Source organism: Trachypithecus francoisi, unplaced genomic scaffold (genome assembly GCF_009764315.1).
Source record: "Trachypithecus francoisi isolate TF-2019V2 unplaced genomic scaffold, Tfra_2.0 Lachesis_group11, whole genome shotgun sequence".
In the NCBI taxonomy this organism is placed as follows: domain Eukaryota; kingdom Metazoa; phylum Chordata; class Mammalia; order Primates; family Cercopithecidae; genus Trachypithecus; species Trachypithecus francoisi.
In genome coordinates this window covers 32,722,752-32,737,750 of record NW_022681456.1, presented here as the reverse complement: position 1 = coordinate 32,737,750, position 14,999 = coordinate 32,722,752, and the positions used below count along the sequence as shown (strand labels likewise).

The 14,999-nt window shown below is 39.5% G+C and overlaps 1 protein-coding gene across 4 annotated transcripts in view; it reads left to right on the top strand.

The window, feature by feature from the left end:
• NR1H4 (nuclear receptor subfamily 1 group H member 4) overlaps positions 1-14,999 on the top strand; it is an 85,375-nt gene that overhangs the window by 56,832 nt on the left and 13,544 nt on the right. For all 4 annotated transcript variants that reach the window (XM_033220918.1, XM_033220917.1, XM_033220916.1 and 1 more), the window contains 4 exons: positions 986-1,119; positions 2,592-2,690; positions 3,019-3,118; positions 6,751-6,897. In XM_033220918.1, the coding sequence (XP_033076809.1) occupies positions 986-1,119; positions 2,592-2,690; positions 3,019-3,118; positions 6,751-6,897 (480 nt within the window). The remainder of the gene's footprint in view (positions 1-985; positions 1,120-2,591; positions 2,691-3,018; positions 3,119-6,750; positions 6,898-14,999) is intronic.

Here is a 14,999-nt window from a genome sequence, read left to right as displayed (position 1 = left end):
CTGCAATAGGGGCTGCTGCTGGAATCCAATCTCGCAATGGAAACACTTACTCTGACACTGTGCAGCTCATATTGCTCATCACTTAAATATGAACTTGTTCCAGCTGGAGCTCTGAGGACATTTTGCATGAAGCCACATATAGCAATCTATAATATTTACGAACACAAACTTATCCAGTAACAGATGCAGATATTTCATGGTTCTATAAAATAAATTCCCTGTACAAAGAAATTCCTGGAACTTTGTTTTATTGGCATTGAGAGAAGAGTAAGGACGTTAAATGGGATGAAGGGAAGATTGTTTTACATTATTTTTAATAGCGCCCTTTAAGTGTAAATCAATGAGGTTGATTGATCATTCAAAGACGTTTTTAAAGTCACCTTGCATTATTTTTATTTTTAACTATATTCTCGGGAATTGGCACTGTTCTCAAAATTAATAGGATTTTAAAAATTTCCCTAAAGGATGCTAACATTTGTTTTTCTCAATAAGTTTATATATGTTTAATGTGAAATTCAATATCCTTCTTCTGGTACAATATGTAAACATGGCTGAAAATAATATTAATGGCATGTTTTAAAACACTAATTTTCATGGTCCCCTAGAGCAGGAACAGGGAGAGTGTCATTCACCTTTTCGTTGACTGAATCCCTTGCATTTGTATAATGCTTTCATATCACAAGTTCTTTATATAAAGCCCATTTTAAAATGATCTGATTGCTTTTAATCTACACAAAACTCTATAAGGTAGATATGATTCCCATTTTACAAATGAGGAAACTGAGATTCACAGAGGTTAAACTATTTGTTCAAGGTTAAATCTCAAACCTTGGCCTTCCCTTCTTAAAACGCATAAAGGGCTAGCATTAGTTCTGTGTCATTGCATAGGGGATCTTCTGGGCCAGGTACATATCAGTGGTTTTATGACCACACACCCAACAGTACTTTCTATGATTGGTGAAGTCTCTATGCTTATTTATTTTAGGCTTGTTAACCGAAATTCAGTGTAAATCTAAGCGACTGAGAAAAAATGTGAAGCAGCATGCAGATCAGACCATGAATGAAGACAGTCAAGGTCGTGACTTGCGACAAGTGACCTCGACAACCAAGTCATGCAGGGTAATAATATGCAATGGTGTCTGCCAAGACTGGCAGGAACTGAGTTTCTAGGTACATAGTGAGCTGGTCAGGAGGCTTTCAAATTAAAGCCACAGACACAGCTGAATTTCTAGTCCAATTGTTCATTAAAATGGATTCCTAGTACATACTTTGATGTAAACATTCAAATAATAGCAGTGCATAAACTAAAAAGTGAAAGTTTTCCTTCTCTCTGACTCCATTCCGGTCCTACTACCTAGTGTTTGCCAGCAGGAATGATTTGGTGTATAAAATGGTTTTTTTTCCCACAGAGTATTGACCATTTTTTCCCTCTTTTTGAGAAGAAAGGCTCAAACTGGGAAGAATGTGGTCTCAATAGAGGCTGTGGATTAATCCTTATAAATGAGTAAAACAGGGTGAATACACATGTGTGGACCCATAGAGAAAAGTTCTACACACTGAGGTCACAAATTTCTCAAGAAATCCGTTGAGCAACTCAGGACAAAATAGGGGAACATCATCCAAGATGTTTAGACAAACACATTGTGATAATGCACAGGATATTTGATGGAATTTTATTTTGCCATTAGCTGAAAAACCAATAAGCTATAATTGTCCAAACCATACCCTTCTCAATATTTATTCATTATTGACAAAGAAAACTTTATCCACATTTAGTTTTATAAATACATAATTTTATATCTATTTAAGAAAAAGTATTTTATATGAAAGCATTATTTTGCCATAGTGCTTCATCAGTAACACTTTGGTATAAGAAAGCAAAGAGTTGACATAAGTATTCATACTCTTCAAAAGATGCTGTAGAGGGAGAAAGAGGTGTTTGGGGTCTGAATTGTCCAGATTATTGACTCTCTATTTTAGAGGTTGACAAACTTTTTTCTTTAAAGAGCTTTGCCCACATGGTATCTACAACAACTACTCAACTCTACCATTTTAGTGCAAAAGTAGCATAGACAACACATAAACAAATGAGTGTGACTGTGTTACAATCCAATGGATTTGGTCGATGGACCACAGTTTGTTGATCCCTCCTCCACATGAATACTCTTAGATGATTTCTCCAAGTGGAATTCATGTAGAATACTATATGAATGTAGTATTCATAGTAGTCATACTATGTGAGAACCTTTCATTAGTTATAATTAAACCTTGAACTTTCAGTGACCTTCAATATGAATGGGCTCAATAGTCTTCATATCCAGACTACCATTTATTCCTAAGAAATACACAAGTGGAATATTTTGTAATTCATATTTTATAGATAGGAAAATACAGTGAAATGTGATATGGCCTGCCCGAGGACCCAGAGAAAGAAATTATACACTCTATTAGAGCTCATAATTCCGGCTGTATTTATGGCTTTAAAAAAAAAAATAATTTCTGCTATTAGGTCCCTCCAGATGAATGCACAATATAGAAAGAAGGCTTTATACACACCTTCCCTAACACCTTTTATTTTCTTGCCAGTGTAGGAGAAAACTGAACTCACCCCAGATCAACAGAATCTTCTACATTATATTATGGATTCATATAACAAACAGAAGATGCCTCAGGAAATAACAAATAAAATTGTATGTATAATATCTGAAAATATGTGGGTTTAATGTTAATATTTCCTGGAGATTTTACTGCCTTGAAGGTATAATTTATATGTGAATTTGTTACTTTGAAATGATTAGAGCTGAGAATTCAAGTTAGACTTTTAAACTCTTAGCAACATTAAACAATTCAAGAGTAAGAAGTCTCCCATCTATCTTGATAATTGCCCTTCAAAGATCTGAGAAACAGTAAGATGGGTTTTCAAATTTTATCATCTAAATCTAGTTTTTCTTTAGTCTAATGGTTTTATATTATCGTTTTCTTATCTACTTATTAATCTTTTTTTTTCTTAAAATTTAGTTAAAAGAAGAATTCAGTGCAGAAGAAAATTTTCTCATTTTAACGGAAATGGCAACCAATCATGTACAGGTTCTTGTAGAATTCACAAAAAAGCTACCAGGTATTTTTTAAATAATCAAAGTTAATATTTATTGAGAGTTTAAATATGTGCCCACAGATTAGATTACCTATTTTACATACGGTGTTTTATTTTTCAAAACATTCCTGTGAGATCAGCTCTATTTTCAGTATTACTTTGCCAAGTATTTTCACATGTACTTATTTCACTGCTATTCTTTGCAATAGTCTTGTGACATTGAGAAAGGCAGGTCTGTTCTTTGTAAAATGAAAATCATCTAATATCTGATTTAAACTAACACGTCAACTACTATAGACATAAGATATTAGAACTAGAAAGGATATTTAAAATAATGTATAATAACTCTTCAAAATCAGTAGATTAAAAATTGAAACTTTGCAAAGTTGTCATTCACCCATTTATTCCTTCAGGAAGCAGTTGTTGATACCTACTCTATACTAAGTGCCTGACTATTACCTTCAGGGAGAGTGATCAAAGGTGATAATAATAATAATAATAAATACACATACATACACATACACACAAAGTGCTGTTTGAACAGAGAGGAACTGGTTGCTAATTGTGTCTAGGAAAGATGGAGAGACTTCAGGGATGATCATATTTGAGTTGAGTCTAAAAGAAAAAGAAGTTTTCCAGTTGGCATGGAGAAGAAGCGGCATTCCAAGTTGAGAGATCTGCTTGTTTTTTTGTTTTTGTTTTGTTCTGTTTGAGGTGGAGTCTCGCTCTGTTGCCCAGGCTGGAGTGCAATGGCATGATCTCGGCTCACTGCAACCTCTGCTTCCCTAGTTGAATCAATTCTTCTGCCTCAGTCTCCTGAGTAGCTGGGACTACAGGCACATGCCACCACGCCCAGCTAATTTTTGTATTTTTAGTAGAGATGGGATTTCACCATACTGGACAGGCTGGATTCGAACTCCTGACTTCAAGTGACCTGCCTACCTTGACCAAAGTGCTGGGATTACAGGAGTGAGCCACCATGCCTGGCCGAGAGATCTGCTTGTTAAAAGGCACTGAGGCATGAATAAGAATAGGATTATTCGAGATGGGAGAGAAAATTCAGTGTGGTAATAGCATAGTGTCTGTGGTGGGCTCCTAGGTTAGACAATAAGGTAAGTTGGTACCAGACTGATGAAGGACTAACTAAGGAATTTAATCTGTGTCCCCTGGTTAGTAAAGAGATTTTGGTGGTTTTTGTAACAGAGGGAAATGATGAAGTTTTTGTTGTACAGAAATGACTTAATCATGTTCATGTAAGATGAATTTGAATGGAAACAGCCTGGGGGCAGGGAAGATCAGGTAGTATGCTACTGCACAAGTCCAGGCAACAGGGCTTGAAATAAAGCAATAGCAGTGGGGAAGAGAAGAAGAAACAAAAAGAAGAGAGATTCAAAAACTGATAGGGCTTGAGGAACAGTTGTATGTGTAAGGTGAGGGAGAGGGACTTAACTTATCCACACTCATTCTGATGGTGCCAGTATAGAAACTAGAATGTGGGAGTCTTCTTATATCTTAGCCTCAAATTCTTTTTGCCACATCATTAATGCTATCTAAGCTAATGGATTTTAGTTGTTTCAATGTTTATTAAAATATTGGTGTATTGAAATCCCATGGTCTGGAAGTGTATAATAAATACCTTGTATAGCAGCATAATACTATAATATTAAATTACAGAAGATAACTTCTGATATAGGTTGTTAATTAAACATGTTAATTTGCCTTCTTTTTGCCATCATTATGCTATTATTTTATTAAATGTGTCACAGATAGACATAAGCCTACATAAAACTCATAAAGTGTGAGGAGAAAGTTCTATCATTGAAACACTAATATGTTGTCATTTCTTTATTAACAATGAAAGAGGAACTTAATTTACTATATGCTAATTAAATGGAAGGCAGTATCAATAAAAAACTGGATGACATAAGAGTAAAAACTGTGGGGGAAAGAACTGGAAAAGGGAGATGTTTTTGGTTATTTATGGGAAGAGATTTTGTAAGTTCACATGGTCAGCTGGTCTTGAATCAAGAAATAATTGAAGACAAATAAAAACCTTATTCATAAGAAGGTAGCTTCTCTGAAAGCAATAGTAACATCTTAGCATCTCTTAATTCCCAGTGCCTAGCCTAATTCCTGAGGGAGTGAGTACAATTAGTGTGTGTTCAATGAGTAAAGCAGAAGGAAAATTTTAAAATGTGGAAGGAAATAAAAGGCAAAAGACCCTTGAGAAGGAAAAAAAATGGACAATAATGACAGAGATAGCATTATTACAAGTAGTAATAGTAGGGATATAGTACCAATACTGAAGGGATATTTTGTGAAAAACTGAATTGAATCATTCCATTCAGTATTCACTGAGCACACCCTGTGCCAGGCACTGTCCAGGGTGCTGGAGTCCCTCAAAGCAGTAAGGCACAGCCCCTTTCCTCAAAGAAGCTCTTAGATCCTCTAGGATGGTGGCTCAGTCTTTAGCGTTGTTCTCTTCTCTATACTCCCTTTGCTATTTAGTTCTTCCTAAGCCATTTAGACCCTGATGGTGCTATCTCTATTCATGTCAGTATATGTGCCAGCATGCACATGAGCTTGTGTTTTGTTTCCCATTCATTCATTCATTCAATCCGTCAATTATCCAACAAATAATTCCTAGGTACCTGTTATGTGCCAGGAAACAGGGATACAAAAGAAAATAAAAACAAAGCCTCTACCTCCAAGAAATGTACACTCCAGTAGAGGTGGCAGATAATTAATGAATAAGCAAATAAATCTATAATATCATGTCAGGTGGCGATAAGTTCTATAAACTAAAATAAAGAAAGTAGATACTAGTAGTGGTGGGGAGTGTATTTTAGATTGGGGAATGCTGGAGCAGAGGCTTGATTGCAGGAGGGAGCGGGACGTGGGGCTTGGGGATATCTGGGAAGAACATTCATCTCTGAGGCAAAAAGAGGCTTGTGTGCTCATAGCAGGGCCAGGGGGTCAGTGTGGCTGGAACACAAAAAGTAGGGGGAATAAGAAGTAGAAAATGAGTTCAGAGAAGCTGTCGGGACTGTACCATATAAGCCTGGATAACGACTTTGAATTTTCCAGGCAGTGTTACATTTCATCAGGTTGGCAATTCTTACCATATTTTTCTGATTTTCCCCTACCCTGTGTGTTGCAGTACTGAGTTCAGAGCAGATACACCAATTTGACTTTGATTGGCTTTTTTTGGGAAATACTACCCATTCTTTAGCTTGACTAAAGTCTCGTGAGTTAGCTAAATATTCTGGGTGCATATAAAGTTTTTTTCTGGCTTGTAGATGCTTCCAATCTGCAGAGTTGACCCTGTCACATCAGGTGTGACTAACATAATGGCTCAAAGAAAATCTGCCTGCATCTAGTTTCTGAGGGTTTCTTCATCTGAATCAGTGTATCTATGCCATAATATATGTATCTGCTTGGACTTGCATCTCCCTTTGCCCGGCTTGTTTAATAGATTCTGCTCAATGAAGATAACAGCCTCTATTTTGTTGGCGAGTACAAATGGACTCAACTAGACTACCCAGTTGTAAAACAACTACAAAATCACTTGATGAAAATGTTTTATCAATGGCAATGATGGTTATCATAAAATATTGTTACTCCTTGATACTAATTTGATTATCATCATTACCTAGGATTTCAAACTTTGGACCATGAAGACCAGATTGCTTTGCTGAAAGGGTCTGCAGTTGAAGCTATGTTCCTTCGTTCAGCTGAGATTTTCAATAAGAAACTTCCGTCTGGTCATTCTGACCTATTGGAAGAAAGAATTCGAAATAGTGGTAAGTGATTTGGCTAATGGTAAAAGAGTTTGTTTCTATGAGTAAAATTGGTGTGCTCCATGAAGGTGGGGCTCTTGCCCATCTTATGCAATGTTATATGCTTGTTGTGCCTAGTATGAAGAATGACTCTAAAAAGATACATGTTAAATAGATAAGACTTCTAGAGGCTTGGTTCAAATATCTCTGTTGTAATAGCAAAGTAGCAAAACTACCCCTTTACCGCACTAAGATGAAGAGCCAAAGGAAGACTTTTGTAAAGATTGGAAAATTCATCTGATTTTTAAAAACTAGCACAAAGGAGTTGGGATTCTTCAGCCAAAAAAAAAAAAAAAAAAAAGATTATTTATTTAAAATCTTCAGGTATGTAAGACTAAGTATCCAGCTATTATATATCTACATCTAAATAAAATAAGAAGACATTTTAATAGTAACATTTATATGTCATTTACTAGGTTTCAGACACTTTTCTTTTTCTTTCTTTTTTTTTTTTTTTTTTTTTTAGACAGAGTCTTGCTCTTTGCCCAGGCCGGAGTATAGTGGTGTGACCTGAGCTCACTACAGCCTCTGTTTCCCAGGTTCAAGCAATTCTTGTGCCTCAGCCTCCCGAGTAGCTGGGATTATAGGTATGTACCACCACACCCAGCTAATTTTGGTATTTTTAGTAGAAACAGGGTTTCTCCATGTTTCCCAAGTTGGTCTCAAACTCCTGGTCTCAAACGATCAGACTTACTTGGCCTTCCAAAATGCTGAGATTACAGGTGTGAGCTACCATGCCCGACCAAATTTAACTTTTTTTTTTTTTTTTTGAGACAGAATCTTGCTCTGTTGCTTAGGCTGGAGTGCAGTGGCGTGATCTTGGCTCATCACAATTTCCTCTTCTTGGGTTCAAGTGATTTTTTTGTGCCTCAGCTTCCCAAGTAGCTGGGACTACAGGTGCACGCCATCACACCCAGCTAATTTTTGTATTTTTGGTAGAGACAGGGTTTCACCATGTTGGCTAGGCCGGTCTTGGATTCCTGGCCTCAAGTGATCCACCTACCTCAGCCTCCCAAAGTGTTAGGATTAAAGGCATGAGCCACCACACCTGGTCGGTTTCAGATACTTTTCTAAATACGTATATGATTTCATCTAATCTTCTCAAATATTCTATGAATAAATACTATTATCATTCCCATTTTGCAGATAAAAAAGCTGAGACAGGGCAAGGTTAAATAACTTTCCCAATGACAGAGAGGAAGTCTGACTTCAGAAGCTTTGTGTCAGATGGGCGCAGTGGCTCATGCCTATAATCTCAGAACTTTGGGAGTCAGAGGTGGGTGGATCACTTGAGATCAGGAGTTCAAGACCAGCCTGGCCAACATAGTGAAACCCCATCTCTACTAAAAATACAAAAAATTAGCTGGGCGTGGTAGCACTGTAATCCCAGTTACTCAGGAGGCTGAGGCAGGAGAATTGCTTGAACCCGGGAGATGGAGTTTGCAGTGAGTCAAGATCGCACCACCGCACTCCAGCCTGGGCAACAGAGTGAGACTCGGTCTCAAAAAAAAGAAGTTTTGTGTCTTAACCACTATGCTATACTAACTCTCAAGAGTTGAGATAATAGCACAAGTTACTCAGTGTTTAACTTATTGTGGAGTAACACTGTGACAGAGAAGCTCAAGAGACATTGAGATGAATTACCAGGAATTCTGTGCAATTTATCTTAGGAGATCCTTAAGATAGGATGAGTTCTTATTTTCCCAAGAGATTTCATATATGGGTTGGGAGTGGAGAATGAATGAGATGACTTCTCAAGATCATTTCTTTCTAAAGTATTATCGTCTTATTATTAACCAAAGCAAATTTAAAGACTTTTAAAACCAATATTTTAGGATAGAGATTAGAGGGAAAGTTTTCAGGCAGTTCTGCATCTATAATATAAGTGAAGTAATTTTTTAAATGGAAAATTATTTTTAATTTTAATGACATATTTCCATAGTCATTATGTTTTTTCCTAGTTAAAAACAAAAAGTGTAACTAGCATCATTGGTAGATTTTAAAATCACACACTTTAAAAAGATGCATTATTCTTAATATATTCATTAATTTACTAGTCTATCAAATATTTAAGGGCAAGGTACTATGGTGGCAGTGAAGAGAGAAATCAAGCATGTTCTTTCCCCTAAGAAGCTTACAGTCTAATGGGAAGAGATTAACTGTCCATGATTATGATAAAATATGGAAGAGAAAAACAGAGAGATGGTGACTCCTAGTTGACAGAGCTCCGAAAAAGTTGTATTAGCATTTGAATTGGGACTTGAATGAGATTTGATTTGGATACCCAAGGTGCAGGAGAGAAGGACCAGCAGAAGCAAAGAGAAAGAGGCAAGAAAGCTCAGGGAATGCACACAAAGAAGGGTGAGTAGCTGAGCTGACTGGATTAAGGGTTACATTAAAGGGAAATAGAAAGGAAAAAAAGACAGAATCAGATGATTGAGGGCCTTGGATGCTGGGATAATTATTTTGTTATTTCCCAAGTGATAGGAGACATGGAAGATTTTTGAGCAGAGGAGGGAAAATGTCAAAATCAAGCTTTACAAATTTTCTAGCAGTGTTAGGGTAAGCCAGTACAGAAGTCACTTCTTAGGAGGCAAGAAGTCTCAAAGATGTGACGCTTGCTGTCAGGAGAAATGGAGAGAAGAGAAAGGATCTGGGAGATATATCTTTGCGGCTTATCAACTTTCGAAAGACATTATGTTGTCAAGAAATAAGTATTTTGGTCCTGGACTGATTGTGTGTGTGTCTATCTCTCTCTCTCTCTCTCTCTCTCTCTCTCTCTCTCTCTCTCTCTCTGTGTGTGTGGTGTGTGTGTGTGTGTGTGTCCAGGCTAAGGGGAAAAGGCTGACTCAGGTAACCTCCAAGGCACCATTCAGTTCTACAAGTCTTACTGCTTTTCTTCTCTTAACTAATTCAATTTTCCTGATGGGTGGTTCAGCTACTCACTAGGCCAGCTACTGAAGTATCCTGATTTTAAAGCCATAATCAATAACTGACAGTTCAACTTAGGAAAGAATTAAAGGACAGGCTGAATTTTCACATGTATGGATATAATTGTTGTTTTAGACTATTGAACATACACTGGTGGTTCTCTCTTTATGCAGAAAATTATAGTGGCTTCAACCTGTGATGGGCAAGGCCTCAGCAGCTTAGCTTTGTCATTTATTTGATTCTGGCTTCCATGGACTGTGGCAGTGCTCCCTTTAAGAAAATCCCAGTCAGCCGAGCATGGTGGCTCATGCCTGTAATCCCAGCACTTTGGGAGGCCAAGGCAGGTGGATCACGAGGTCAGGAGATTGAGACCATCCTAGCTGAGACAGTGAAACCCCATCTCTACTAAAAATACAAAAAATTAGCTGGGCGTGGTGGCGGGTGCCTGTAGTCCCAGCTACTCAGGAGGCTGAGGCAAGAGAATGGCATGAACCTGGGAGGTGGAGCTTACAGTGAGCCGAGATTGCGTAACGGTACTCCAGACTGGGGGACAGAGCAAGACTCCGTCTCAAAAACAAAAAATAAAAAATAAAAAAATAAAAAGAAAAGAAAAGAAAATCCATCAGTCAAATCTAATTCTTACAAAACTAATAAAATAAAAAGGAATGATGACTCATGACAAAATTTATGCATTTTACTGACAGGTCTCTACTCTCTCTACTCTAGCAAATGTGTGTTTGTTTTATTCATCGAGAGAGTGGTGATTAAGGATACTGACTGTGGAATCGGGATTGAATATGGGCTCCGCTACTTATTAGCTGCATGTCCCATTTTTTTTAAGCTGTTGAAATAGACCTCATAACCAATTTAATCTCTTTGAAATCATGTTTAACTTTAATATTTATTCTGCAGTCTTGCCTGAAGTTTGATAACAAAAACTTAATAAGACAGGGTTTTCTTCTTTTTGAGTCAGTATTTTATCCCAGGCACCTAGCACATGCCTGGCTCAGAGTGGGTGCTCAACAAAATTCTGTGGAACAAATGAAAAAAATGAATGAAGGTGTGTTCAGAGCTATAAAACTGGTCTGTTTATTTACTTTCCAGATGGTTGTTTCCCTGAATACCAGAGTTGTTAATGTCCAAAGCTGACAAGTAACCAACAAAAAGTTGGTTAAACATTCTTCTAAACCTTGCCTCTAGTAGTTAATTTAGGGAACAGATATCTCTTTTGCATTTGAGTGTAAGAAAAGGAAAAAGACAGTTTGGATATGGAAATTCTGTTGTGTTCTCTCTCCTCCTCCTCCTCCTCAAAGATGAGTCATTTAAAGTTGATTCAGTTGCCAGACAATGAAAAAGAGGGGTGCAATGTCTGCCATATGAATGGAAATGTTTTAATGAGAGGGCATCTGCAGGAGAATTATCCAGTAGTTGTTACTATCTTTCTTTCCCTGTCTCTTTTTCTCTCCTGGATGCTCAACTTCCTTAAAAAAAAAAAAAAAAAAAAAAAAATCTTTGCCTAGCTCCATCAGATCTCCTGGGTCCTGAGCCAAGTCAGATGCTGCCATTTCCATGATGGCCACTGGGTTAGTACCAGATTCCTTCCCCAGCCTAGCTGAGGTGGGGAAAATCCCTTCCACTGTGGGTCAGCTGAAAGGGGAAAAATAGTTTTCCAAAAAAGTTTACAAGACTACTAATAGGAAAATTACACTTGTAGAAAGGCATGTATAAGGCTGAGCATGCTGGCTCACAGCTATAATCTCAGCACTTCAGGAGGCCAAGGCAGGAAGTTTGCTTGAGCCCAGGAATTTGAGACCAGCCTGGGCCACAGAGCGACACCCCATCTTTACAAAAAATTAAAAAATTAACTGGGCATGGTGGCACAGGTCTGTAATCCCAGCGAGTTGAGAGGCTGAGGTGGGAGGGTCGCTGGAGCCCAGGAGGTGGAGGTTGCAGTGAGCTGAGATTGTGCCACTATACTCCAGCCTGGGTGACAGAGTAAGACCTTGTCAAAAAAAAAAAAAAAGACGAAGGGCATATATGCATAATGTTTGGATCTATTAATTATAGCACCAGAAAGGTAACAATTATTCAGCACCTACTGTGTGTCCGGCTGTATTCTCAGTGTTTGTGTGAGCTTTGGGTCCTACAGGAAGCAGATATCAACATGGGACTAAATGTGTCAGAAGTTAATTGGGGGAAATGCTTCTGAAGAATAAAGGGGGAGGAAGCAGGTGGAGTCTAGGAGACTCTACACCACCATGCTGATCTGACACCTGTGAAAGGGGAGCAGGAAGGCATGATTGGGCATGAAGAGCATCAGATCAGATCACAGCACAGTCCTGAGAAAGTCTCAGCTAGGACATTGAAGAGGGACCTAGTCTGAGTTGCCCACTGAATGGGCCAGCACTAACACAACCACTATGCTCACTCACCAGTTGAGACAAGACTGGTCAAAGTGTGTCCTCAGCACTCACAGGGTGGCATCTGGAGGCTATCAGCCAGCCATATTGCCTACTGTGGGCTGTCTTTAAGGGTGATCTAAGTGGGCCATCTCCATGGCTGACATTCTGCTACACAAAAAATATTGTTTGCTCATTGTAGCACTTTGAGGTAGATATTACCAATTCTATGCCAGACCTAGACCCTGTTAATCCAGTAACAAAATATCAGTCCCAAGTATCCGTTCCCTCTGATATTACCCTCTAACTTTCCAGCTTGCCACCTTCCGGTACCCTGACTCTAGGGATTCTTTGTTCCAATACAATGTCCATCGCCGGGTGCGGTGGCTCACACTTGTAATCCCAGCACTTTGGGAGGCTGAGGTGGGTGGATCACGAGGTCAGGAGTTCAAGACCAGCTTGGCCAACATAGTGAAACCCTGTCTCTATTAAAAATACAAAAAATTAGCCCGGCGTGGTGGCAGGCGCCTGTAATCCTAGCTACTTGGGAGGCTGAGGCAGGAGAATTGCTTGAACCCAGGAGGTGGAAGCAGCAGTGAGCCAAGATCGTGCCACTGCACTCTAGCCTGGGTGACAGAGTGAGACTCTGTCTCAAAAAACAAACAAACAAACAAAAAACAAAATCCTCCAGCCATTGACTCTACTCCCTTTTGCCTGACCACACTTTCCTCAGTATTTGTCTTAGGGTTCGTGGTTCATCAATATGATCATTTCCTTGGATCATTCACCAGATATCCTCAACTCTTTGTCTTTCTTTCACCTAAGAAAACTCTCTGGCTGATGAGTACAACTCTTTACCTACTCTGTGCTTGAGCCTGAGAACTGAAACAGTATGACTGGCTTACCCAAAGTTAGTGATCAAACACTTCAAGTGGACTTCAGTGCTTTTCATGTATCCCTTTTCCCTAGTCAATTCACTCTTATTCTTATGGAAAATTGTCTTGTACCTTCTCTCTCTTCAAATTTCCAACATTTCTTCCCACTCATTCTCTTTTTTTTTTTTTTTTGAGGCGGAGTCTCGCTCTGTCGCCCGGACTGGAGTGCAGTGGCCAGATCTCAGCTCACTGCAAGCTCCGCCTCCCAGGTTTACGCCATTCTCCTGCCTCAGCCTCCGAGTAGCTGGGACTACAGGCGCCCGCCACCTCGCCCGGCTAGTTTTTTTTTTGTATTTTTAGTAGAGACGGGGTTTCAGCGTATTAGCCAGGATGGTCTCGATCTCCTGACCTCGTGATCCGCCCGTCTCGGCCTCCCAAAGTGCTGGGATTACAGGCTTGAGCCACCGCGCCCGGCCACTCATTCTCAATGATAACTTTGTTGAGAAAAGATATCTTTCAAGAACATGCCATAGGAGTTGGGGCTCAAGGATATGTGGTCAAACCCCAGCTTCAAGGAAATGTGATCCAGCTTAGAGAAAGATGAACTCCCCAAGCTTAATCAATATGTCAAGACAGGGATTGTCACAAGAAACAAAGCCAGAGCCAAGTTCCTAGAATTAGGTGCACACAGAGCTCCCCAGGGTTTTCTGAGAGTTGACTTCATCCACATGAGCCAATGTGACTCCCTACCATTTTGGTAACATTCCAGCAAGTGCGGAGGGCAAAGGGGAAAAAGAGTGGTACACCCTCCCTTTAAAGGAATAATCCTGAAGTGGTATGCACAACTTCACAGAGTTCCTCAGAGTTTTCTGAGTCTGGGCCAGAATTGAACCTGTTGAGGCAAGTGGTGTGGTTCTAGCCATGAAGACACAAAAGCTTCAAAAACCAAAGTCCGGCAGGTTACACCTTGGGGCTCCCACGATTTCTGGCTACCACATATTGCTGGAGCCTCTCTGCCACAAATCAGCTACCTCTGGGAGAAACAATTGTCTTATTCCTCTTTTTATTTTATTTTATTTATTTATTTATTTTGAGACAGAGTCTCACTCTGTCACCCAGGCTGGAGTGCAGTGACTGTGATGTTGGCTCACTGCAACCTCCGCCTCCCGGTTTCAAGTGATTTTTCTGCCTCAGCTTCCCTAGTAGCTGAGACTACAGGTGCCCCCGCCCCCACCCACGCCCGGCTAATTTTTTGTATTTTTAGTAGAAATGGGGTTTCACTGTGTTAGCCAGGATGGTCTCGATCTCCTGGCATCGTCCCGCCTCGGCCTCTCAAAGTTTTGGGATTACAAGCGTGAGCCACCGCGCCCGGCCTTATTCCTTTTTATTAAATTAAGCACTTTGTAAACACTTGTTTTTTGCCTGAAGAATATTTCTGATGGGCCAGGTGCGGTGGCTCACACCTGTAATTCCAGCACTTTGGGAGGCTGAGGCAGGAGAATGGCGTAAACCCGGGAGGTAGAGCTTGCAGTGAGCGGAGATCGCGCCACTGCACTCCAGCCTGGGCGACAGAGCAAGACTCCATCTGAAAAAAAAAAAAAAAAGAAAGAAAGAAAAGAAAAGAAAAAGAACAAAAAACCCTCTGATGATCAGTTGTAGAGTAAAGATGATTTACATCCCCTAAACCTTCAGAACAGGCAAACTTTTCTGACTCGTGTCATCTCTCATCAGAATATCTTCTCATATTTCTCAGTGTGGTGGCTCATTAGCCACCCCTTCTCACTTGATGAGATCCTTAGTCAGCTTTGAATCTTATCATTTTCATTTGATTCTACCACTAGGGCAACTGTCCAGTAGCAAT